The 26,656-nt window shown below is 43.5% G+C and overlaps 1 protein-coding gene across 4 annotated transcripts in view; it reads right to left on the bottom strand.

Annotated features, from left to right (window-relative positions):
• Window positions 1–26,656, bottom strand: part of sin3aa (SIN3 transcription regulator family member Aa) — a 33,262-nt gene that overhangs the window by 5,720 nt on the left and 886 nt on the right. Inside the window, exons 1-15 of one of the 4 annotated variants that reach the window (XM_035790473.2) lie at window positions 11,927–12,149; window positions 10,011–10,224; window positions 8,267–8,428; window positions 8,017–8,123; window positions 7,617–7,911; window positions 7,217–7,468; window positions 6,967–7,119; window positions 6,586–6,741; window positions 6,316–6,405; window positions 4,257–4,375; window positions 3,869–4,079; window positions 3,412–3,528; window positions 2,682–2,920; window positions 2,031–2,214; window positions 1,333–1,909 (exon numbers count right to left, since the gene is read on the bottom strand). In XM_035790473.2, the coding sequence (XP_035646366.2) occupies window positions 1,333–1,909; window positions 2,031–2,214; window positions 2,682–2,920; window positions 3,412–3,528; window positions 3,869–4,079; window positions 4,257–4,375; window positions 6,316–6,405; window positions 6,586–6,741; window positions 6,967–7,119; window positions 7,217–7,468; window positions 7,617–7,911; window positions 8,017–8,123; window positions 8,267–8,428; window positions 10,011–10,193 (2,845 nt within the window). In that variant the 5' untranslated portion in view covers window positions 10,194–10,224; window positions 11,927–12,149. Of the gene's footprint in view, window positions 1–1,332; window positions 1,910–2,030; window positions 2,215–2,681; window positions 2,921–3,411; window positions 3,529–3,868; window positions 4,080–4,256; window positions 4,376–6,315; window positions 6,406–6,585; window positions 6,742–6,966; window positions 7,120–7,216; window positions 7,469–7,616; window positions 7,912–8,016; window positions 8,124–8,266; window positions 8,429–10,010; window positions 10,225–11,926; window positions 12,150–26,656 lie in introns of those variants that run through there. The other 3 variants (XM_052465355.1, XM_035790475.2, XM_035790474.2) reach the window with 3 other exon arrangements.

The raw sequence follows: 26,656 nt of genomic DNA, 5'->3' as shown, positions 1-26,656 counted from the left end.
CCTGCCCGAACACATAGTGCCAAAGAAGTTGAGTGAAAGAGGAATAATGGTCTGGATCTATTTCTCATGGCGCGGGCTAGGCCCCTTATTTCCAGTGAAAGGAAATCTGAATGCTACAGCATTCAACGACATTCTAGATGATTCTGTGCTTCCAACTTTGTGGCAACAATTTTGGGAAGGACATTTCCTGTTTCAGCATGACAATTCCTAGTGTACAAAGTGGGGTCCAGAAATGGTTTGTCGAGATCAGTGTGGCAGAGCCCTGACCTCAACCCCAATGAACACTTTTGGGATGAATTGGAACACCAACTGCGAGCTTAATTGTTCAACATCAGTGCCCGACCTCACTAATGCTCGTGTCTGAATAGAAGCAAGTCCCTGCAGCAATTTTCCAACATCTAGTGGAAAGCCTTCCCAGAAGAGTGGAAGCTGTTAGCAGCAAAGGGGGGACCAACTCCATACTAATACCCATGATTTTGGAATGAAATGTTCACCGAGCAAGTGTCCCGAGTGGCGCAGAGGTCTAAGGCACTGCATCGCTACAGACCCTGATGAGATCCTGGGCTGTATCACAAACAGCCGTGATCGGGAGTCCAACAGGGCAGCGCACAATTGGCACAGCGTCGTCCAGGTTAGGGGAAGGTTTGGCCGGGGTAGGCCATCATTGTAAATAACAATTTGTTCTTAACCGACTTATTGTGGTGTATCTTTCCAAGGAACTGTACTTCCTAAATATGATTAAGGCTATAGTTTACAACATTGCCTAGGAATAAATGCTGATTAACCATATTTGCCTCAGTCTGAAAATAGTCCCACTCTGAATGTAGGCTATAAAAATAGCTCAAGAGAAAGTCTCTCCAACTCTGCTCTCTTCAAACTACATCTAGCACATTGACCGATAAACCCAGTAATATCGATAGCTTAATATAATGGGCCACGTGAAAATTTACTTAAACCTAAAATAACATTGCAGGACTGCGGTTGGGTTGAGGACCAGTTTTTGCAGTAACAGGTGGGAGTCCGCTGGCAGGATGAATAAAATAAGTGCCAAGCAGACCTCTATACTTACACACATCTTTCAATGCACAATCTGAATAGCAACTGATTTACTGTGGAAATTTTGCAGACAACTGCACATACTGTGTATCGCCAAGGGCTATGATTACCCAATCTCTAACTTGCTCAATGCTTCACAGATCCACGTAGCCCCCCATTATCACAGTGCTGATGCACTGTGTGTCTATGAGACTTACCAATCAAAGTGATGAAAACCCTGTGTGATTGAGTGTGAAAAGGCTGTGTGGAATTAACAGATTTGGGCTATGAACTCACTGGGCTCTTTCAGTCTCAGCTGGATGGCAGGGTTGTCATTCTTGTCTCGCTTGAGGCCCAGCACCTCTCTCTCCCAGTTACGCTCCCGGATGTCCTCCTCAATTTGTCTCTCCGCCTGCCCGTAGATCCGCATCAGCCGCGAGCACAGTGTCTGGTGCAGCCGCAGGAAGATGTACCAGTTATTGTTGACGTAAAATAGATTGTAGGCCTCGGTGCAACTTCGCAGCTTCTGGGCACCAGTGTTGCAGAAGAGGAGTTTGGAGGACTTGTTGGGGCTTCCGCCTTGCGTGACGCCATTGTGCTTCTTGGCCACGGCCTCATCCAGCTCCATCTCCTCTTCCTCTTCTTCCTCCAGGTCCGAGAGCTCGCCGCGCTGGGCAAACAGCATGTCTGGGATCAAGTGGTGAATGATTTGTTTGATCTTGTACTTATCCTCCTTCTGGATGCCCGTCTGCCGCTTGACGTGGTAGATGATGAGGGCGGCAGCATCCTCCAGGATCTGGCTGTCCTTGTAGGTCAAAGTCAGATGGGGGCCGGTGGGCATCGCGGTGTTCTCCTCCGACGCCTGTTCCTGTCGCTACACCGCAACACAAAAGCACACACTTTTCACCTACTTGCTGTTGAATGAACAGCAACATACTATTCCCACAATTTTAAATTCTATCCATTTTAACTTATTGAAATTCAAGAAAACTCACCTCGTCGTAGATGCTCTCAATCTCATTGAGCAGTGTCTTGGATCGTAGCACCTTGGTGTCGTTCTGTTTGAAGTTGATACCTTGGTGGTCGAGAGACTTCAAGTAGTACTTCTCATTCTGCTCCCTCCAGATCTTGTTGAAGCCCCTCTGGGCTTCCCGCCACTCCTCCTCCTTGGTCTTTAACCTGAGGACAACATGGGAATGAGGAGACTTGCAGGAGAAGTGAAAAGTTTCATAGTTTTCAACTCAACACAGATGCCTGGGGCGGCAGGGTAGCCTAGTGGTTAGAGCGTTGGACTAGTAACCGGAAGGTTGCAAGTTCAAACCCCCGAGCTGACAAGGTACAAATCTGTCGTTCTGCCCCTGAACAGGCAGTTAACCCACTGTTCCTAGGCCGACATTGAAAATAAGAATCTGTTCTTAACTGACTTGCCTGGTTAAATAAAGGTAAAAATAAATAAATAATAAGAATAGGCATATAAGCATGCATGAAAGAAGAACGTAGACACCCACAAAAGCCCCGTAAACAAACATATAAAAATGTAATCAACAGTTTCGAGAAACTAGGGATAGTTCATCCAAATGACATGCGCAATAAATAAAAAAAATACTCCTTTCCTGGTACAGTTTGAGTTTTGGCTTGACACTCACCTCTTCAGCACAATGGGAACAGAAATGGCAGGGTTCCTCTTGAGCCCATCGATGATGTCAGGGGCCTTGTCACCGTATATCCTCTGGATGGCCTTGCGATGGATGACTTCCGAGGAGCCTCCCAGCGTGTTGTCCAGGCGAAACTTAGCCTGCTCCTCGGCAGACATACGGGACAGTTTTCTTTGTACGGTCTCCAGCATGCGGATGGTGGCCAGGTTGGTCTCCAGCACCACGTCCAGCTGGAGGCAAATACAAATGAAAATAAGGGAGCGTTACATGACAAGCACAACATGGGCAAGACAACATAATAGCATAGATCAGGGATGGGCAAACGGGAGAAATTTCAAAATTTAATTAGCCCATGTCAGTAAAAATGTTTTAGACTGGTAAATTAGTCTAGTGGCCAGCTATCTAAACTTGTAGTGAATATGGTCGAATTACTGACAGGGGTGGGGCCCATTGGACATGAGTTATATTAAAAACTGCAAAAGTGTACCTCTACCCAATGGCAAAATGTGCAAATTCGCAGGAAACGTAAAAAAAAATAGATGTCACGAGGGGGGCTAAACATGTTTTGTTAGCAAGGGGATGCCTCATGACACGAGTTCTGTTTTTTTGTGCTCCCCACCCCATCAACGTTGCCCATCCCTGGCATAGATGGATGTATTTGTCCATGAAACAGATCAAAACTGTTCTTATTCATTTGGTTTACAGTTTTGCGCTAACTCACCTCGAAGCGTTCATCCTCACATCTGTAGATGTGCTCCTCATACTGGGTCTTTTTGGAGCTCACAAAGGTGGAGTCTTCAGACCAGGAAGGGAAGGACACCCAGGTGTCATTGAGGACCTGGATGAAGCAAGGACACACTAAACATTGTGTACATACTTTACACATATAAAAAGGTGTAAAATAAAAAAAATAAGAGATTGCCTCCCAGCTTTGCACCACACAACGCAATACATCTCTGGTAATAATACAGCTCTGATTTCACCAAGTAAACCTATAGAAACATGGTTCCGACATGAACATCCACTACATTCAGAAAAAAGTACACACAGTGAGTAATTATTTGTGTGAACAGCTGACAGGTAGGTGTGGTTAATGGCTGGTGAAGAAGGTTCCCTTGAGGGCCTGTTGAATGGCTGTAGTTCTTTAGATTGCCTTCGAGGGGCAGTGTTGCACTTACCTCTTTGCACAGTGGCGTTCTCCCGGTGCACTTGGGCTGCGTGTAGCTCTTCGGCAGTGCTCTGTAGCTCGAGCCCAGTCTCTTGCAGGAAGCATAGTCTATCTCCATGGCAATGCCCTCCAAGGCACGCTCCTTGGGATAGCGCTCAGTGTGGGACATTTCCCGGTATCCTAGGAAGTTCTTGAACCAATTGAACAGTTCAGGGAATCTCCTGTCAACGACAGTGGCCATTTTGGTTAAAAAAGGTTTTTGCTTCAGCCACACAAAGCTTTACTGAATGGATCAAATGAATGTATAATCAGTCGAACATGTCAATGATGTGAAACAAGCCACGACCAATCAGTCGGTCACTGAGTGAGTGAGGCAGTTTCCCAACTTCCGTACTCACCCCAGGAAAGGTAGCACCAGTTGCACCAGCTCAGCCCTGGAGATGACCTCTTGGTTGAAGATAACCAAACAACGCAGGAAGTTGTCATAGGCCTCTGCACTCCGCAAGGCCTTCCGCACCTGCAAAAATAATATATAAAACACCTGGCTGGATGAGACGTCAAGTAAAGACAGATTCAAAAAGTTTTAAAAAGAAAATAGCATGTTCCCTTTAAGATTAACTACACTGCTCAAAAAAAGAATGGGAACACTAAAATAACACATCCTAGATCTGAATGAATGAAATATTTTTATTAAATACTTTTTCCTTTACATAGTTGAATGTGCTGACAACAAAATCACACACAAATTATCAATGGAAATCAAATTTATCAACCCATGGAGGTCTGGATTTGGAGTCACACTCAAAATGAGTGGAAAACCACACTACAGGCTGATCCAACATTGATGTAATGTCCTTAAAACAAGTCAAAATGAGGCTCAGTAGTGTGTGTGGCCTCCACGTGCCTGTATGACCTCTCTACAATGCCTGGGCATGCTCCTGATGAGTCTGTGGTGCAACGTGGCGTTGGTGGATGGAGCGAGACATGATGTCCCAGATGTGCTCAATTGGATTCAGGTCTGGGGAACGGGCAGGCTAGTCCATAGCATCAATGACTTCCGCATGCAGGAACTGCTGACACACTCAAGCCACATGAGGTCTAGCATTGTCTTGCATTAGGAGGAGCCCAGGGCCAACCGCACCAGCATATGGTCTCAAGGGGTCTGAGGATCTCATCACTGTACCTAATGGCAGTCAGGCTACCTCTGGCGAGCACATGGAGGGCTGTGTCCGGCCCCCCAAAGAAATGCCACCCCACACCATGACTGACCCACCGCAAAACCGGTCATGCTGGAGGATGTTGCAGGCAGCAGAACGTTCTCCACGGCGTCTCCAGACTGTCACGTCTGTCACATGTGCTCAGTGTGAATCTGCGTTCATCTGTGAAGAGCACAGGGTGCCAGTGGCGAATTTGCCAATCTTGGTGTTCTCTGGCAAATGCCAAACGTCCTGCACGGTGTTGGGCTGTAAGCACAACCCCCACCTGTGGACGTCAGGCCCTCATACCAACCTCATGAGGTCTGTTTCTGACCATTTGAGCAGACACATGCACATTTGTGGCCTGCTGGAGGTCATTTTGCAGGGCTCCTCCTTGCACAAAGGCGGAGGTAGCGGTCCTGCTGCTGGGTTGTTGCCCTCCAACGGCCTCCTCCACATTTCCTGATGTACTGGCCTGTCTCCATGCTCTGGACACTACGCTGACAGACACAGCAAACCTTCTTGCCACAGCTCGCATTGATGTACCATCCTGGATGAGCTGCACTACCTGAGCCACTTGTGTGGGTTGTAGACTCCATCTTATGCTACCACTAGAGTGAAAGCACCGCCAGCATTCAAAAGTGACCAAAACATCAGCCAAGAAGCATAGGAACTGAGAAGTGGTCTGTGGTCACCACCTGCAGAACCACTCCTTTATTGGGGGTGTCTTGATAATTGCCTATAATTTCCACCTGTTGTATATTCCATTTTTCAGTGTTGCTTCCTAAGTGGACAGTTTGATTTCACAGAAGTGTGATTGACTTGGAGTTACATTGTGTTGTTTAAGCGTTCCCTTTATTTTTTTGAGCAGTGTATATCATACTGCACCTTCAAGCTTTTCAAGCACCCCCGCCTGGGGTGGCAGGTAGCCTAGCGGTTAGAGCGTTGGACTAGTAACTGAAAGGTTGCAAGATCAAATCCCCGAACTGACAAGGTAAAAATCTGTTGTTCTGCCCCTGAACAAGGCAGTTAACCCACTGTTCCTAGGCCATCATTGAAAATAAGAATTTGTTCTTAACTGACTCGCCTAGTTAAATAAAGGTAAAATCTAAATCTAAACATTTAGTTCATTATATCAGGAAATAAGCTACTTTTACTCGTTAATACTTAATTAAATTTACTTAAAAACATTGACCTATCAGGTTATTTAATACCGTAGCTAATGAAACTAAATTGGGCAGAAAGCCAAGCTCAAACTCACCTTCTCAAAGAACAGAGATTCTGTGCCATCTCCATGTTTGCTGGCTTCTACCAGGGACGAGTCTTTCAAATTCAGTAACTTGGGCTTCTTCTTCAAGATAGCAAAGTTGTGAACAAAAGAGTGTGAATTCTCAACTGTGATGTAAAAAATATATCAGTTTATATTGATAAATAATTCAACACAAGCTGTAAAATAGTAGAGCATGCTGGAAAGCAGTCAGAGGGTAATGCATTTTCGTATCTACAGTGTGCAGATATAAGGGGTGTGTACCTTGACAGGGGGTGTGGCAACCGTCCCAGAGAGCATGCGGATCTGGCAACCGTTCTGATTGGGCCTCTGTTTGTTGTTGAGCTGCAGCTTCTTCGCTGTGCCACCGTGGTCATTCCGCACAGACTCCGCCTTTTCTGCTGTCGTCTTGCTTAACAGCTAGGGAGGACAAGGGACACGACATTGGCAGATAGCTCAGAGGTAGTTGCATCACAATATTACCTCAGGTACTCATTTGAAAACCTCGAAATGTTACGTCAACCACTGAATTTTATGTCTGATATGGACTTTTAGGGACAAATATTTCTGAATACAAATTAATACTTTGAACAGACTTTGTTTTGTATACTCAGGGCACAGATAAATGCTTTGTGCTCTACTCACCACCGAGCTGTTGGCATCTGGTAAGAACTGGCCAAACTCAGAGAGAAGGTCCTCCTGGTTCTTGAAGAGCCGGGCCACCTGGGCATAGACCTCCTGCTCTGTCAGGGCTGGGGTGTAGTTCCCTCCTGCCTCCTTAGCATTCCGCTGCTCCTTCTAGAGTTGACAAAGAAAAACATTGCTATTATGAATGCTCCAGTTGGAATATCATGTGATAGGTGGTCTAAGAAGAAAATGTGGTTTGGCTGCTGACCTGGTAGGTGTGCAGGATCTCCAGGAAGGCTTTGTAGATGTCCGGCTGACCCTGGAAACGGTTCTTGATCTTGTTGACGTAGTTGATGGCATGATTGAACTCCACAGGCTGGTTGTTCTGCAGCGGAGGGGCATTGGGCGTGCCACTGATCGGTGTGTGGGGCTGCAGGGTTGGGGATTGGGGGGAGGCATAGGCGGGGATGGACGGATTGGGCTGGCTGCTTGGCGTGAGGACTGGAGATTGCAGTGGCTGCTAGACAAAGACAAAATGAATATGTATATAAAATCATGTTGGGGAAAAACTAACATATTTAACATTTTGGACTAGCAGACTGAGAAAACAGAGTGGTAAACATAATACAGGCAAATAATGTGTAATATTTATATTTTCACCCACTCACCTTGCTCATCTTGGTAGGGGTTGGCTGTGTGGGAGGGGATGGTGCAGAGGTGGTGGTGGGGGCTGGCACCTGGGGCTGGTGCGGGGTGGGTGGTCCCGACAGGGGGATTTGTGAGACAGAAATGCCGTGAGGGGTGATGTGGTGGATCTGACCCGGCGTGGTTACATTGACTAGGTCGTTGGTCGCAACCTCGATCTTGTAGCCCGGTGGCAGGAAGGTGTTGAATCCCATAATGAGGTCGGGGTGGCCTTTGAAGAGCTGGGATACCCTGCTTATCACCCCTGGAGTGTCAATGCTGTGACAAAACAGAGAAACATATTTGCTTGAAAGGCAGTTAACATTTGTCATGCTAGAGTAAGAGAGAGGCAAAACCTTAAATGTCAATCGTGAATGACCTCACCTTTGAGACTTGAACTCCTTCATGATGTCCAGGAAGTCATTGTAGACTTGAGGTTGGTTGCCAAACTGGAGTTTCACTTGGTCCAGGTAAGACAAAGCATCTTCCACCTGAGAGACAGAAAGATATCCATCACTCTAAGTCTGATCACTGTTCATCTGGGTCTTATTTGATTATATTTCAGAATAAAATCTAAATTGCTCTCATTAGGCTGGCCTGGAAAACACCAAACGGGGGGGCCAGGAGGTCTCACCTTGAGCCTCTGGAATTGCTGCTGGCCCTGGGCTGAGGCAGGGGGGTGAGCGTGGCACTGCATCACAGGGGGCCCGTGGGGCTGGACCGCTGGGCTGTGGTGGTGTACCGTTGGGCTAGGGGTGTGCACATGACCACTCGAGTTCTGTGGCACCGTGGGGACCTGTAGGGGGGGGACACAGAGTCAAATTGGTTTTATTTGTACTATTTTCTACATTGTAGAATAATAGTGAAGACATCAAAACATGTGGAATCATGTAGTAACCCAAACAAGTATTAAACAAATAAAAATATATATTTTAAAATATTTATATCTTTAAAATAGCCACCCGTTGCCTTGATGACAGCTTTGCACACTCTTGGCATTCTCTCAACCAGCTTCACCTGGAATGCTTTTCCAACCATGTTGAAGGAGTTCACACATATGCTTAGCACTTGTTGGCTGCTTTTCCTTCACTGCGGTCCAACTCATCCCAAACCATCTCAATTGGGTTGAGGTCGGGGTATTGTGGAGGCCAGGTCATCTGATGCAGCACTCCATCACTCTCCTTCTTGGTCAAATAGCCCTTACACAGACTGGAGGTTTTGGGCCATTGTCCTGTTGAAAAACAAATGATAGTCCCACTAAGAGCAAACCAGATGGGATGGCGTAACGCTGCAGAATGCTGTGGTAGCCATGCTGGTTAAGTGTGCCTTGAACTCTAAATAAATCACTGACAGTGTCACCAGCAAAGCACCCGCATACCATCACACCTCCTCCATGCTTCACAGTGGGAACCACACATGCAGAGATCATCCGTTCACTCACATTGCGTCTCACAAAGACACGGAGGTTGGAACCAAAAAAATCTCCAATTTGGACAAATTTCCACCGGTCTAATGTCCATTGCTCATGTTTATTGGCCCAAGCGAGCCTCTTCTTATTGGCATCCTTTAGTAGTGGTTTCTTTGCAGCAATTCGATCGTGAAGGCCTGATTCACGCAGCCTCCTCTGAACAGTTGATGTTGAGATGCGTCTGTTACTTGAATTCAGTGAAGCATTTATTAGAGCTGCAATTTCTGAGACTGGTAACTCTAATGAAATTATCCTCTGCAACAAAGGTAACTCTGGGTCTTCCTTTCCTGTGGCGGTCCTCATGAGAACCAGTTTCATCATAGCGCTTGATGGTTTTTGCGACTGCACTTAAAAAGAAACTGAGTTATTTACATTTTCCGGATTGACTGACCTTCATGTCTTCAAGTAATGATGGACTGTCATTTCTCTTTTGCTTATTTGAGCTGTTCTTGCCATAATATGGAGAATGCCAAGAATGTGCAGAACTGTCGTCAAGGCAAAGGGTGACTATTTTAAGAATCAAAAATATAAAATATATTTTGATTTGTTTAACACTTTTTGGTTATTACATGATTCCATGTGTGATTTGTGTGATTTCATAATTTGTACGTCTTCAGTATTATTCTACAATTATTCTACAATGTAGAAAATAAATAAAAAACCTTGAATGAATAGGTGTTCTAAAACTTTTGATCAGTCGTGCATATAAGCCATTTATTTTGGGGGGAGGAAATTACTGATTGTTTGGTTGTTTTCTGAATGCAGTTCTGGAATCGATTGATAAATTGTTTTTAATCATTCCAGAGTGTACATAGCAACAGAATATCACAATTAGGGAAGTTACTGCTCATTTATGATTAAAAATTGCAGTTAAACCATACAACTTGGTTGCGTGTGTAGCCATGCGTACCTGGTAGCCCTGTGGGACAGAATACTGAATGTTGCCTGCCGTAGGCTGCATGCTGTCGCCCACCGCCTCGTATGCGGCAGGCGCCGGGGCCAGGACACGGTGCTGGAAAGCCTCCGTGCTGCAGGTGAGGCGCCGCTGTTGGGACGCAAATACCGGTTCCTGTTCCTCCAAGCGCCGTTTCATTTTGAACTCATGCTCGAGGGGGCTGAAAGACCTGCGGACGAAACAACTTCAGCATGGCGTCTGGGTAGTCATGTATTTACCGGGCCGTTTTTTGGTCATACTCGCGCAAAAATTGTGTTGACCTTTTCACTCAAGAATATATGTACTTTCAGGTAGGAAGGTATACATTTTTTAAAATGTAAGCCTAAACTTAATACACAAACAGGATTTATTTATTTCAAACATCCATGCTGGGAAGAAAGTATGAGTGTGCCAGTTGTCATTTGAATCTGAACATGGACATGAAAATACGAGTGGCACGTGTTGCAATACTATGTAGACTGAAAACAACCAAGCAGCCAAGGCATGCTGCAGAACTCCGAGTTGCTAATCGAAGCGACGCCACAGTACTGGGGTGTATTCACAACGCCGATTTACTTTGCAGAACAGAAACCGTTTATTCCTAACGGAAAATGTTTTGCAATAAAAACGAGAGTTTCTACTGGACAAATTCAGGAAGGTTCGTCCCCATTACGTTTGCTTCTTATACGGTTTCCGTTCGAAGAGGTAAATGAATACACCCATGATTGAATGTGACTGGCTTGCTTTCACATTCCATTCATGATCTAGCTACCGTGGTAGTGATTTATTTCCTGCATTTTCGTACAAAACAATAGTCAATATGAGATTTCTACTTAGTGTAACGAAATGTTCCAATAAATACGTGTTTTTATGTAATAAAATATATAGCTAGCAGCTGGTTAACATTTCGGACAGGCTCCTTCCTGTAAGTAAGTTACACAATGCTACATTTATGCTTAGAAATGGCAAGCTTGCTAGCAAACGTTGAGTTAACGTTAGCTATATTGAATTAATGCCAATACATCTGTATCCTACACACGTGGTAGGTGCCACCTAACCTAGACAACCTCGGCTGGCCGACTCGCTAACTAGCCAACATGTCGTTAACTTAGCAAGCGTCTTCAATCAGGTAGGTAACTAACTGCCAACACACTAACGTCACAAACTAGTTAGTTTACCACTTATGCTGTGTATCTTGAACGTAGCCACATGACTAGCTTGCAAACAAACCACCAGCGTTTCCCAAATAAAGGCATTGTGAGTTAAGTATAAAGGAGCATGTGCAAGTGTATTGGCCACAATAATAGCTTCGGCCTCATTTTCAAGTTGAAAGTAATGGCCAGTCCCCTCTACCCTCCCCCTCCGCTTTGCGGCCTGTCACCATTTCAGAACACCGACCGCGAGTAGCCGAGTTACAAGACGAAGCGATCCAGTGCCCGCCTTTGGGTAACGACTCAAGTATTGAGTGCTTTAGAGAAAACATAAAGTCAACTAGTTAGTTTTCAAATGCCATAGATAAGACCACCACAACCAAAGATGACATTAACGGTGCCTTTTAGAAATTCGCAAACTACCAATTTGTGTCCATTGCAAAGGTAGGTAGGTGTGTTAGTTAGCTAAGCTGTCTTGCTAGCATACAACATCAACAACACATTGAGAATCGATTCGAGTGGAGCACGGCAGACTATCTACAATAAGTTAGCGTTGCAAAATATTCACATGGCCACCCTTTTTCATCAAATCTGGGCTAAAGAGTACTTCAGCAGTGACTGAAAGTACCGTTCCACACGCCAGTTTCCCTTTAGTGCTAGCTATATCAAAGTTGCTATCGGGAAATAGCTAATTCAAACGAAACAATGATTGTTTTTTCAATTCTTGACAAATGAACTCACCCCCTGCCCTGGTAACACAGACTTGAACAGGCACGTTAAAGTTGCAGTCAATTCGTGGGTATAAACTTAAACCTTTGAAAGCCGAAAAGACTAACAGGAGCATGCATATACTTTTGTAAATAAAATAATTTAAACAGCTATAAGTATTTGAACAATCACCGCCCGGACCGCAATAGGAAAATTATCCTCGAGAGAAAACAACCTCCGCTCGGTTCTTAAACAAGAGGCGTGGCCACGATTGTGTATTTCTCTTTCCCACCCACTGAACAATGTTATTGGTCGGGACTCGAAAGAAGCGGCAAAGTGGGATGGTATTGTAGTTATTATTGGCAGTTTGAGAAGTCCCTCAAATATTAACTGGAAAGGGGCTGTACTTTCACCCGCAACCCTCGCGCACACAACATTCGAAAATGAGACTGAACAAAATGCTCGCAAATGTTTGTAAACAAAGCCTTTCTGGTAGTTCCGGGTTGCGAGCGTCGGAAAACTGCATTCGAGAATGCAAGTAAAACCACATGCAGATCACCGCAGTAATAACTACACGAATTAATAATGTATATACTCAGTTTAACACTATTCTTGTTATCAAGCCTCCATTTTTCTAGGTTGTAAGATAGCTAGCTTGCTTCGTTAATGGAGGAAATGCTAACTACGAAAATTGCCTTGGTTTCAGCTGACCTTGCTGCATGCTAGCCAGAGCCATGTATTTGTCATTTTGGGGGGGAAATGTATTACCAGCCAACTCCAATTGTAATGCTGGATAGGTCGCTAATCTGTTCCATTTATGAAAACCGCCTTAATTGACTTTAATCTTCACCCACGAGCATTGTGAAGAATGAATATGCAAAGGAAGTAACTACCTAACGTTAGCTAGTCCCAACTACCCAGTTAGGAGTTCAATTTTTCAGCTATCTTGTTTGAACACCGAATGACCGACCACAAGCTGCCTGCCAGTGGGTGCACTAGCTGGTTAGCTAAATATTCCTGCCTCAGGCATTGCATTGGCTATCTTGTCAGCACGCATGGCTGAATGCAGATGTCCGTCATGTCACGTTAACAAAGAAAACCCTTGTTTTCAATTAATAAGCTGGTTTGGTATCTACAACAGTACGCACATATTTCCTTACCCAATGCGGATGGTTCCATAGCCTGCCATACGTGAGTTGCTTAGCTGGGTTATGAGAAAGTTATTTGTCGACATGTAACGTTAATCATTGCAATTTGAGCTAATGTTATACACAAATAACTGTTTAAAATACCTGACTGTTTGACTGATATCCTTCATCTGATGAGTGCAGGGCCATAACCAGGGTTGGAGTTTTAGTGAAGTTGAAGGATATCTCAAAGTTGAAGCTCATTTACTGCATTTCTATACAATTAAAAAACAATACTATTTGGAGAACAGCAAAAATGACCCCAGCCATGATTATCCTTGGCTGCTGTAGGTTCATTCACCTGTTGATCTACAAACACTGCATATTAGCTATACAACTAATGTAATACCCCTGAAATATCCTAAATTATTCACATTGACACATTGTCATTTATGACAATCTCCCCACTCTCCTGTAACATGGCAGAAACTTGCACTTGAGCCTTTTACTCTTGGTTTTAGTCCAACTATGGTACAATGATTTCCTACACTATTCAGTGCATCTTTTCTCATAGAGAAGTTTCACATTTTTGCAACCAGGAATATACAGTGATTTCTACATTGGCCACTTGACCCTATTTTCACTAGATAACACAGCCACAAAGTCATCTTCTCTGGTATTATGGCAGCCTGCAAACAAAGGTTAAAGGTGTATGCTGCCACACTATACGGGTAATGAACAAGGGGGGAAAAATGAACTACGAGAAAGTGGAAAAAAATACAATACAAAATTAAATCCTAAAACCAATCTCACTCCTTCAGTCATAGTCCAAATCACATCCCTACAGGATGTAACATTCAGCAACAGGATTCCTTGTAATGCCAAAAAAAAACATTAAGCCACACTCACAACACTGCCTATTTTCTTAGATTTCCAATACATTTGCACCTTTTTAACATGCAACATGTCAGGATCCTGTTGCCGAGTAGCATTTACTAATTTCTCTAATCCAAATACCATGGTTTCTTAAACTTTACTGCCGCCTTCCACTCTTCTCGCCACCTGTCTCCTTCACCCTAACAGGGCACTTCCTGCATTCGGGCGCATGCTCGCCACCACAATTGCAGCATTTCGCCTCAAATGGCATATAATACTCCTCCCGTCAACATAGACTTCACATATTTACATTCATCACACTGCATGGGTTTGAGCACAAAGCCTCTTACAGGTTAGCTCGCATAGCCTAAATATAAAGAACCAGTCAAAAGTTGACACCTACTCATTCAAAGGTGTTTCTTAATTGTTTTACTATTTCCTATATTGTAGAATAATAGTGAAGACATCAAAACTATGAAATAACACATGGTATCACTTAGAATACTTTTTTTTTTTAACAAATCAAAATATATTTTACATTTGAGGTTCTTCAAAGTAGCCACCCTTGACCTTGATGACAGCTTTGCACACTTGGCATTCTCCCAACCAGCTTCATCTGGAATGCTTTTCCAACCATGTTGAACAGGTTCCCACATATGCTGAGCACTTGTTGGCTGCTTTTCCTTCACTCTGTGGTCCAACTCATCCCAAACCATCTCAATTGGGTTGAGGTCGGGGGATTGTGGAGGCCAGGTCATCTGATGCAGCACTCAATCACTCTACTTCTTGGTTAAATAGCCCTTACACAGCCTGGAGGTGTGTTGGGTCATGGTCCTGTTGAAAGACAAATAATAGTGGGACTAAGCTCAAACCAGATGGGATGGCGTATCGCTGCAGAATGCTGTGGTAGCCATGCTGGTTAAGTGTGTCTGGAATTCTAAATAAATCACTGAGTGTGACCAGCAAAGCACCATCACACCTCCTCCTCCATGCTTCAGGGTGGGAACCACAACTGCAGAGATCATCCATTCTCACCTACTCTGCGTCTCACAAAGACACAGCGGTTGGAACCAAAAATCTCAAATTTGGACTCATCAGACTAAAGGATAGATTTCCACCGGTCTAATGTCCATTGCTCGTGTTTCTTGGCCCAAGCAAGCCTTCTTATTGGTGTCCTTTAGTAGTGGTTTCTTTGCAGCAATTCGACCATTAAGGCCTCATTCACGCAGCTTCCTCTGAATAGTTGATGTTGAGATGCGTCTGTTACTTGAACTCTGAAGCATTTATTAGATCTGCAATTTGAGGCTGGTAACTTGAACTTATCTTCTGCAGCAGAAGTAACTCTGGGTCTTCCTTTCCTGTGGCGGTCCTCATGAGAGCCAGTTTCATCATAGCGCTTGATGGTTTTTGCGACTGCACTTGAAGAAACTTTCAGTTCTTGAAATTTTCCGGAATTACTGACCTTCATGTCTTAAAGTAATGGTGGACTGTCATTTATTTAAATCAAATCAAATTTTATTTGTCACATACACATGGTTAGCAGATGTTAATGAGAGTGTAGCGAAATGCTTGTGCTTCTAGTTCCGACAATGCAGTAATAACCAACGAGTAATCCAGCTAACAATTCCAAAACTACTACCTTATACACAAGTGTAAAGGGATAAAGAATATGTACATAAAGATATATGAATGAGTGATGGTACAGAGCGGCATAGGCAAGATGCAGTAGATGGTATCGAGTACAGTATATACATATGAGATGAGTATGTAAACAAAGTGGCATAGTTTAGTGGCTTGTGATACATGTATTACATAAAGATGCAGTAGATGATATAGAGTACAGTATATACGTATACATATGAGATAAATAATGTAGGGTATGTAAACATTATATTAAGTAGCACTGTTTAAAGTGGCTAGTGATATATTTTACATCAATTCCCATTATTAAAGTGGCTGGAGTTGAGTCAGTGTGTTGGCAGCAGCCACTCAATGTTAGTGGTGGCTGTTTAACAGTCTGATGGCCTTGAGATAGAAGCTGTTTTTCAGTCTCTCGGTCCCAGGTTTGATGCACCTGTACTGACCTCGCCATCTGGACGATAGCGGGGTGAACAGGCAGTGGCTCGGGTGGTTGTTGTCCTTGATGATCTTTATGGCCTTCCTGTGACATCGGGTGGTGTAGGTGTCCTGGAGGGCAGGTAGTTTGCCCCCGGTGATGCGTTGTGCAGACCTCACTACCCTCTGGAGAGCCTTACGGTTGTGGGCGGAGCAGTTGCCGTACCAGGCGGTGATACAGCCCGACAGGATGCTCTCGATTGTGCATCTGTAGAAGTTTGTGAGTGCTTTTGGTGAAAAGCCAAATTTCTTCAGCCTCCTGAGGTTGAAGAGGCGCTGCTGCGCCTTCTTCATGATGCTGTCTGTGTGGGTGGACCAATTCAGTTTGTCTGTGATGTGTGCGCCAAGGAACTTAAAACTTACTACCCTCTCCACTATTGTTCCATCGATGTGGATAGGGGGGTGTTCCCTCTGCTTTTTCCTGAAGTCCACAATCATCTCCTTAGTTTTGTTGACGTTGAGTGTGAGGTTATTTTCCTGACACCACACTCCGAGGTCCCTCACCTCCTCCCTGTAGGCCGTCTCGTCGTTGTTGGTAATCAAGCCTACCACTGTTGTGTCGTCCGCAAACTTGATGATTGAGTTGGAGGCGTGCGTGGCCACGCAGTCGTGGGTGAACAGGGAGTACAGGAGAGGGCTCAGAACAACACACTTGTGGGGACCCAGTGTTGAGGATCAGCGGGGTGGAGATGTTGTTACCTACCCTCACCACCTGGGGGCGGCCCGTCAGGAAGTCCAGTACCCAGTTGCACAGGGCGGGGTCGAGACCCAGGGTCTCGAGCTTGATGACGAGTTTGGAGGGTACTATGGTGTTAAATGCTGAGCTGTAGTCGATGAACAGCATTCTCACATAGGTATTCCTCTTGTCCAGATGGGTTAAGGCAGTGTGCAGTGTGGTTGAGATTGCATCGTCTGTGGACCTATTTGGGCGGTAAGCAAATTGGAGTGGGTCTAGGGTGTCAGGTAGGGTGGAGGTGATATGGTCCTTGACTAGTCTCTCAAAGCACTTCATGATGACGGAAGTGAGTGCTGCGGGGCGTTAGTCATTTAGCTCAGTTTCTCTTTGCTTATTTGAGCTGTACTTGCCATAATATGGACTTGGTCTTTTACCAAACCATGTCACAATGGCTCAAACTCATTAAGGAGGAAAGAAATTCCACAAATTAACTTCAGGCACACCTGTTAATTGAAATGTATTTCAGGTGACTACCTCATGAAGCTGGCTGAGAGAATGCCAAGAGTGTGCAAAGTTGTCATCAAGGCAAAAAAAGGGTGGCTATTTGAAGAATCTCAAATATAAAATATATTTTGATTTGTTTAACACGTTTTTGGTTACTACATGATTCCATGTGTGTTATTTCATAGTTTTGATGTCTTCACGATTATCCTACAATGTAGAATTAATACAAATAGAGAAAAACCCTTGAATGAGTAGCTGTGTCCAAACTTTTCACTGGTACTGTACATACAAAGGAAGAGATTCTTCTTCAAGTACAAAATAATGGATGGAGTGGTCATCCTTACTCCATCCACCATACAGGACAGTCGGTGTGCATCAACTACTGCATCTACTTTTTCAGTTACATCCCTTGCACACACTTCTAGCGCCACTCCAGAGATAACCCCCTTGATAGGTGCCCTGCTACACAGATCCACACACGCAACACATTCCAATTCAATATATTTTTCAGTTGCAAAGCACGCTCCCTTCTGTTCTTCGGACACACAAAAAACCAAGATAAGCCCACCTCTTGTTATAAACCTTATCCAACGCATCTATGATATTTGAGATGTCAAACGGATCTCCCAGATCACGCCCTCTGTCCAAAAGTAAGAGCAAGGCTTTACTAGATTCCATGACAATACTTTTCTTATTTCCCTTCTTGTTCGCCACTGCAATGCATTTCTTCTCACTCATCTCCACTCAACGCTCCATCAGTTTCAAAAGAAACATCCGCCTCCCATCTTCTCCTTCTACCTGATGTGCTTTCTGGTGTGCGTTTCCAGCCCAGACACAAAATCAAAACAGCTTTTCCATTTTGACAATCGATGCCGCCCTGCTGGGAGAAATCAATAGACGAATATCTCAGCGAATCACAGTAATACTGTGAAACAGCCACTCCACATTCCACTTACTGCATATATGTACATTTTCTGTAATTACACAATGCAAAAATAAATACGAAATACTATGTGTAGTGCCACTATTCAACAAGGAACCAGCTTTCGCATTCTGAACGACTGGGAGTGAATGGTAGCAGCAAGAAGTTCGCCATTAAAGTGAATAATAAACTTAATTGTAGTCAATTTCTGTTAACTACTTAGCAGTCACACATACCATAACTGCTTTACTGTCAATCTGTTCATTTAGACGTTTTTTTAATTAATTTTTTAAATATCATTGTCTTTCTTACCATCTTCAACCTAGACTTCAGGCTATTCAGTGTGGAAGAATGGGAAATTGTGGGGACCAGGTGTCCAAGGGTGTGTTCGTAAATTCACTGGCTATCTACTCCGATTTCAGAGCACTCTCGTCTGAGTGTGACAGAGGACAGAATAACTGATGAATTTATGAACACGTAACACCTGTGGAATATGACCGGTGTCAGTAAACATCTGCATATTTTTTTAATTAAATTATTCCTAGCAGCACAGTCAGTCACCAACACTCTAAATAACATGTAAAACAGCGTAACTAGCTCTGCTAGGGCAAGTACAATGATCAGATTGAGGGGATTGCTCTTTTGTGTCTGGAAGTAGCATAAAATGGAGTCTACAACCCACACAAGTGGCTCAGGTAGTGCAACAGATTTTTACCTTGTCAGTTCGGGGATTTGATCTTGCAACCTTTCAGTTACTAGTCCAACGCTCTAAACGCTAGGCTACCTGCCACCCCAGGCGGCATACCCCCCATAAAGCTTGAAGGAGCAGTATGATATACACTGCTCAAACAAATAAAGGGAACGCTTAAACAACACAATGTAACTCCAAGTCAATCACACTTCTGTGAAATCAAACTGTCCACTTAGGAAGCAACACTGATTGACAATAAATTTCACATGCTGTTGTGCAAATGGAATAGACAACAGGTGGAAATTATAGGCAATTATCAAGACACCCCCAATAAAGGAGTGGTTCTGCAGGTGGTGACCACAGACCACTTCTCAGTTCCTATGCTTCTTGGCTGATGTTTTGGTCACTTTTGAATGCTGGCGGTGCTTTCACTCTAGTGGTAGCATAAGATGGAGTCTACAACTTACACAAGTGGCTCAGGTAGTGCAGCTCATCCAGGATGGTACATCAATGCGAGCTGTGGCAAGAAGGTTTGCTGTGTCTGTCAGCGTAGTGTCCAGAGCATGGAGGCGCTACCAGGAGACAGGCCAGTACATCAGGAGATGTGGAGGAGGCCGTTGGAGGGCAACAACCCAGCAGCAGGACCGCTACCTCCGCCTTTGTGCAAGGAGGAGCCCTGCAAAATGACCTCCAGCAGGCCACAAATGTGCATGTGTCTGCTCAAATGGTCAGAAACAGACCTCATGAGGTTGGTATGAGGGCCTGACGTCCACAGGTGGGGGTTGTGCTTACAGCCCAACACTGTGCAGGACGTTTGGCATTTGCCAGAGAACACCAAGATTGGCAAATTCGCCACTGGCGCCCTGTGCTCTTCAAGGATGAAAGCAGGTTCACACTGAGCACATGTGACAGAGTCTGGAGACGCCGTGGAGAACGTTCTGCTGCTTGCAACATCCTCCAGCATGACAGGTTTGGCGGTGAGTCAGTCATGGTGTGGGGTGGCATTTATTTGGGGGGGATGTGCTCGCCAGAGGTAGCCTGACTGCCATTAGGTACCGAGATGAGATCCTCAGACCCCTTGTGAGACCATATGCTGGTGCGGTTGGCCCTGGGTTCCTCCTAATGCAAGACAATGTTTGACCTCATGTGGCTGGAGTGTGTCAGCAGTTCCTGCAAGAGGAAGGCATTGATGCTATGGACTGGCCCGCCCATTCCCCAGACCTGAATCCAATTGAGCACATCTGGGACATCATGTCTCGCCCCATCCACCACAGACTGTCCAGACTGTCTTCATCAGGAGCATGCCCAGGCGTTGTAGGGAGGTCATACAGGCACATGGAGGCCTCACACACTACTGAACCTCATTTTGACTTGTTTTAAGGACATTACATCAAAGTTAGATCAGCCTGTAGTGTGGCTTTCCACTTTAATTTTGAGTGTGACTCCAAATCCAGACCTCCGTGGGTTGATAAATTTGATTTCCATTGATCATTTTTGTTTGATTTTGTTGTCAGCACTTTCAACTATGTAAAGAAAAAAGTATTTAATAAGAATATTTCATTCATTCAGATCTAGGATGTGTTATTTTAGTGTTCCCTTTATTTTTTTGAGCAGTGTATAATACATTAATAACAATTTAGTCTCAAATAAATAATTTAACATGTTTAATTTGGTTTAAATAATGCAAAAACAGTGTTGGAGAAGAAAGTAAAAGTGCAATATGTGCCATGTAAAAAAGCTAACGTTTAAGAACATATGAAAGCTGGTGGTTCCTTTTAACATGAGTCTTCAATATTCCCAGGTAAGAAGTTTTAGGTTGTAGTTATTATAGGACTATTTCTCTCTACACCATTTGTATTTCATATACCTTTGACTATTGGATGTCCTAATAGGTACTTTAGTATTGCCAGCCTAATCTCGGGAGTTGATAGGCTTGAAGTCATAAACAGTGCAATGCTTGAAGCACAGCGAAGAGCTGCTGGCAAATGCAGGAAAGTGCTGTTTGAACGAATGTTTACGAGCCTGTTGCTGCCTACCACCACTCAGACTGCTCTATCAAATCATAGACCTAATTATAATATAATAACACCAAAATACGAGCCTTAGGTTATAAATATGGTCAAATCCAGAAACTATCATTTTGAAAACAAAACGTTTATTCTTTCAGTGAAATACAGAACCGTTCCATATTATATCTAAAGGGTGGCATCCCTAAGTCTAAATATTGCTGTTACATTGCACAACCATCAATGTTGTCATAATTATGTACAATTCTGGCAAATTAATTACGTTTTTTGTTAGGAAGAAATAGTCTTCACACAGTTCGCAACGAGCCAGGCGGCCTAAACGGCTGCATATACCCTGACTCTGCTTGCACAGAACGCAAGAGAAGTGGCACAATTTCCCTAGTTAAAAGAAATTCATGTTAGCAGGCAATATTAACTAAATATGCATGTTTAAAAACATATACTTGTGTATTGATTTTAAGAAAGGCATTGATGTTTATGGTTAAGTACACATTGGTGAAACGACAGTGCTTTTTTCACGAATGCCCTTGTTAAATCACCCGTTTGGCGAAGTAGGCTGTGATTCAATGATAAATTAACAGGCACTGCATCAATTACATGCAACACAGGACAAGCTAGATAAACTAGTAATATCAACCATGTGTAGTTAAACGAGTGATTATGTTAAGATTGATTGTTTTTTTTTACAAGGTAAGTTTTAACGCTCGCTAGCACCTTACCGTGGCTCCTTGCTGCACTCGCATAACAGGTAGTCAGCCTGCCACGCAGTCTCCTCGTGGAGTGCAATGTAATCGGCCATAATCGGTGTCCAAAAATGTCAATTACCCGATTGTTATGAAAACTTGAAATCGTCCAGTCCGATTAAATCGGTCGACCTCTAATATCCACAGTAAAATGAGTCCTATATCAACATAACCTGAATGGCCGCTTAGCAAGGAAGAAGCCACTGCTCGAAAACCGCCATAAAAAAGCCAGACTATGGTTTGCAATTGCACATGGGGACAAAGATCGTACTTTTTGGAGAAATGTCCTCTGGTCTGATGAAACATAAATAGAACTGTTTGGCTATAATGACCATCATTATGTTTGGAGGAAAAAGGGGGAGGCTCGCAAGCCGAAACACAGTATCCCAAACGTGAAGCACAGGGGTGGCAGCATCATGTTGTGGGGGTGCTTTGCTGCAGGAGGGACAAGTGCACTTCACAAAATAGATGGCATCAGGAGGCAGGAAACTTATGTGCATATACTGAAGCAACATCTCAAGACATCAGTCAGGAAGTTAAAGCTTGGTCGCAAATGGGTCTTCCAAATGGACAATGACCCCAAGCATACTTCCAAAGTTGTGGCAAAATGGCTTAAGGACAACAAAGTCAAGGTATTGCAGTGGCCATCACAAAGCCCTTACCTCAATCCCATACAATATTTGTGGGCAGAACTGAAAAAAGCATTTGCGAGCATGGATCCCTGCAAACCTGACTCAGTTACACTAGCTCTGTCAGGAGCAATGGGCCAAAATTCACCCAAGTTATTGTGGGAAGCTTGTGGAAGGCTACATAAAACGTTTGACCCAAGTTAACCAATTTAAAGGCAATGCTTCCAAATACTAATTGAGTGTAAGTAAACGTCTGACACACTGGGAATGTGATTAAAGAAATAAAAGCTTAAATAAATCACTACTATTATTCTGACACATTCTTAAAATAACGTGGTGATCCTAATTGACCTAAAACAGGGAATTTTTGCTTGGATTAAAATGTCAGGAATTGTGAATAACTTAGTTTAAATGTATTTGGTTTAGGTGTATGTAAACTTCCGCCTTCAACTGTACTTTATAGTGTTATTGGCTATTCTATGTTCTGGTTGGTAGCTAACGTTACCACTCCAGTGGCCAACGTTAGCACCGTCATGAAAATGGGCATCTGGGAAGCCCTACAATATTACATTTTTCTAAGTAGTGCGAACGCTTGGGAGCAGGCAATGTTGAAAAGTAATCTTTACATGTTGTACTTTTCTTAAATGTAGGTCATTTGTAAATTACAAACAAGCTGACAAGAAAATTGCATTTGAAGAAGGTGCAGTTTTTGCTGGGGAGAGGCTTTACGTTCACGCAGGATGCCCAAATGGGTCACTTATGTCGCGTAGCTGAGAGTAGAATGTATTCGGTTCAGTCAGTTGTTCCAATAAACCCTTCCCAGCTAACGTAGATTATGCTGGCTAGCTGGCAACTGCATGGCACTAGTTAAAACTTGTAAAAGTCAGTGATGTTATGTTAGATGAACAAGGGATAAATAATTTGCAGTATTGATCACCAATGTTCCCTTAACTGCGCACCACCACCGGGACTGCCACGAAGAAGAAATGCTGAGCAGAGACAAGAGATTAAACTTCACTGAGTTCACCCCATTAGTTTTCACTATATAGATCAACGTTTTTTTCTGTGATCAAATCAACATTATATTATCCCCTTTTCAATTAAAGAAAACAAATCTAACTTTGCAAGATTGAGTCTGATTTTGTTGTAGCAGAGCCAATACAATGTTATTAGCAGGGTTATCCCTTGAGCGGTCTTTCAATCACCCGCGAGTGAATGGACTTTTTTTAGAACAGTTCAGAGCCGCGAGTGTGGACGCATTTGTTCATACATATTCTTTGCTAGTTAGCGAGTTATTTGCCCAGTTATAGACAAGTATAGGTCAGCAATGGGAAGTTATTGCTTCCTACAAGAGCACAAAACGTGTAGGCTACATTTCAAGTTGTCTTTGAAAAGCCAGTCAGGTAAAAAGCTTGTCTTAATTAAAAGGGGCAGCAGGTAGATCGTATCCCGAAGCTGACATGGTAAAAATCTTCGTTCTGCCCCTGAACAGTTAACCCACTGTTCCTAGGCCGTCATTGTAAATAAGAATTTGTTCTTAACTGACTAGCCTAGTTAAATAAAGGTTCAATAAAGGTTCAATAAAAAAAGGGTGAGTCTTGCATTTGGAGACAGGCTTGACAATGCAAATAACCAATAAACAGAGGGGTAGCCTACATTGTCTGTATGGTAATAATAATAATGTATGCACACATGACTGTAAGTCGCTTTGGATAAAAGCGTCTGCTAAATGGCATATATTATTATTATTATAATAATACTAATAAATTGTATATTGTTAGTGGTTTCTTGCATCACACAACAATACAATTTACAGTTACCCATTTGGCCCATGGCATTACAGACCAAGTCAAAATGCATGAATTCATGGCAAGCCCTTCATATAATATAAAAACATTTTAAAAGTCTCATGTAATGTAGGCCTGCATTGAACACCACATAGGCTATTTCATAGAAATCAAAAGCTATTTCCATGTAAACATGTTTTGTTGGTAGGCCTACATTATGCTCAAATAGCCACAATAGCATATTGGCTACAGTCTAAAATTGTAAAGGTACAACCTCAGTGTTCACTATAAACGCACAACGGAAGTTGCACAAAATTCTCACAATGTTCAAGTTTCTGCTCACAACACCAACAATTTGCTCAGGGCCCCCAAAATTTAAAGCAATCTCCAATTTGTTCCATCCCACTTGATTTTAGGATCTCCGCCGACCCTTCATGTCGGGGGAAGTAATTTGGTCATTGGCGATCTGTAGAGTTCTGTCAATTAATTCTAGCATTACACATTATACTAATTATGTTCGATTTAATCAACAAATATGATAGTCAGTTTAAATAAGGTTTAAATAAGGTTACGGGTACAAGACTGTGTACATATCTGGCTGTGTTGGCAGAAATCACTACATATCCCATAGAGCCAAGCGGGGAGAGAGTTCCCATTGTTACTGTTACAAGAGGCAGTGCTTGACGGGCAGGAGCTCACCAGAGCGGAGTACCGGTGTTGTGCCGAAAAGCTCCTCCCCCTGCCAGAATTCTCCATCCCCTTCGCATGAACGCGCACACAGACATTAATTGCTGCGACTTGCTTGCTAGTTAACATTTCTGATCACGTTAGGCTGCATTTCACATTTTTTTATGTTGGTTTGATCGCGGGGGAGGCACTAGTAACGTCTGTAGTTTTCAAGTTTGGTTATGTTTCAAATGTATTCTATAAGTACATCCATTTGCTAAAATTCATCATCTCTCCCATGTCTTATTTAACTAGTAGTTGTTCTGTAATGTTTATTGCTTGCCTACGTTTGACTCCCTCCTATGTTTAATATAACACACGTACATTAATAATTTATTTTGGTTGCCTATCCCGAAGGGAAGTTTGTGCTAGCGAAAGTTTTTGACTAGCCACAAAATTTAAAAAATGAGGTGGAGGGTATTTCGATAAGGCCATTTTCTTGCCTGACGAAATTCTTACCCCTTTCTATCTTGGGACTGCAAGGCCTGACACACTTCAGAATAATTTTGGTAGCTCATGTTGACCAGTAGTGTGTGCCACGGGAAGTATTTGACTCCAGCCACAAAATTAAGGGAATTAGAAGGGGGGACGACGACAACGATTTCAGCAGGCAAGAAAATGAACTTGCCAAAATCACCCCCCACCCTCAATGTACTTAATTTTCTGTCAGGGGGGAGCTTTTCGGCCCCAGACCGGCACCTAAAATGTTCTACTGCTCAAACTCCTGTTCCTCTTATAGAATATTAGCTCAAAAGTACTGTGGCGATCCTGCACCTAAATATCAACCGTCCTGGCACTCAACATGAGTACCGGCCCCCATTTCAGTCCAAGTCAGAAGCATCCAGCAAACCCTATGCCAATGACGCGGGTGTATCTCTAAACTGAATTTGGATGCGCGTTAAGTAGTGCAATGATATCCTTCGCCACCTCATTTTATGAATATGCATAGTCATCTCGAGACAACTACTCTAACGTGATTTTTCTCTAAGTTGGCGGCATGTCATTTATACTACTTATCAGTACACTCGTAACAACTGAAGCATTACAAAACTTATATTCGATCAAATAAACCTCACGTAGGAAAAAAATATGCGTTGACCAAATGTAACACTCATTAACCTCCATACAAAAACTCATTGATTTGTGGGCGAAACAACGTCACCTGCTGGAGGGAAACCGATTATCCACAGAGTTGTCTCGCGCATTATACTACGCATATGCAGGCTGTCAAAGGCACTCCGACAAAAGTTGTTTTTGACAAATGAAAACGTGTCAGTTTGGCACTTCTACGAGGTCGGAGTAATAACATATTCAGCGAAACATTGGCCTGATATTCATTCATATATTCGCTCAAATCTAGGTAGTGCCTTTAGATTTCGATCAAATTAATTTTGGAATAACATTTCACTCCTCAAATCCTGGCCTGTTTCGCAAGCGTTCCCAGAAGTCTCGCGATATTGCGCCTCTGGGTTTAGAAACTGTGGTGGAACTTCCAAAATAAACCATCGCCCACGGGAGGCGGAGCTGAAACACAGCCAGGGATTTCTCCCTCCTCCACCCGAGGAGTTACAGCAGCGATTGTATGACAACCGTGCCAGTGTACAGATTACGAGACATTGACGAGTACGCACATTTTATTTCGTTCTGAATCGGGTTTTGGCATGCTTCTGCTGAATACAGCCAAACAGGCGCCTCAACTGGATTCGCCTATGTGACTTATTCAGGCTCGGAAATAACACAGCTAACCATTTCGACCGACGTAGGCACCAGATCTAGAATGTTGTCAAACACAAAAAGCCATATGGTTATTGCTCGAGCGGAAACATTTTAAGCATGTAGCCAACATTAAAGCTAACCAGCTAGGACAGAGGAAGGACATTTCTTCAAGTTTTATAGGATTGATGGCAGACAAGTCTCGGTCTCCCTCGATATAGCTAGCA

Source organism: Oncorhynchus keta, chromosome 17 (genome assembly GCF_023373465.1).
Source record: "Oncorhynchus keta strain PuntledgeMale-10-30-2019 chromosome 17, Oket_V2, whole genome shotgun sequence".
Lineage (NCBI taxonomy): Eukaryota > Metazoa > Chordata > Actinopteri > Salmoniformes > Salmonidae > Oncorhynchus > Oncorhynchus keta.
Note: the sequence above shows the minus strand (reverse complement) of the source record. Positions and strands in the feature narration are given on the sequence as shown.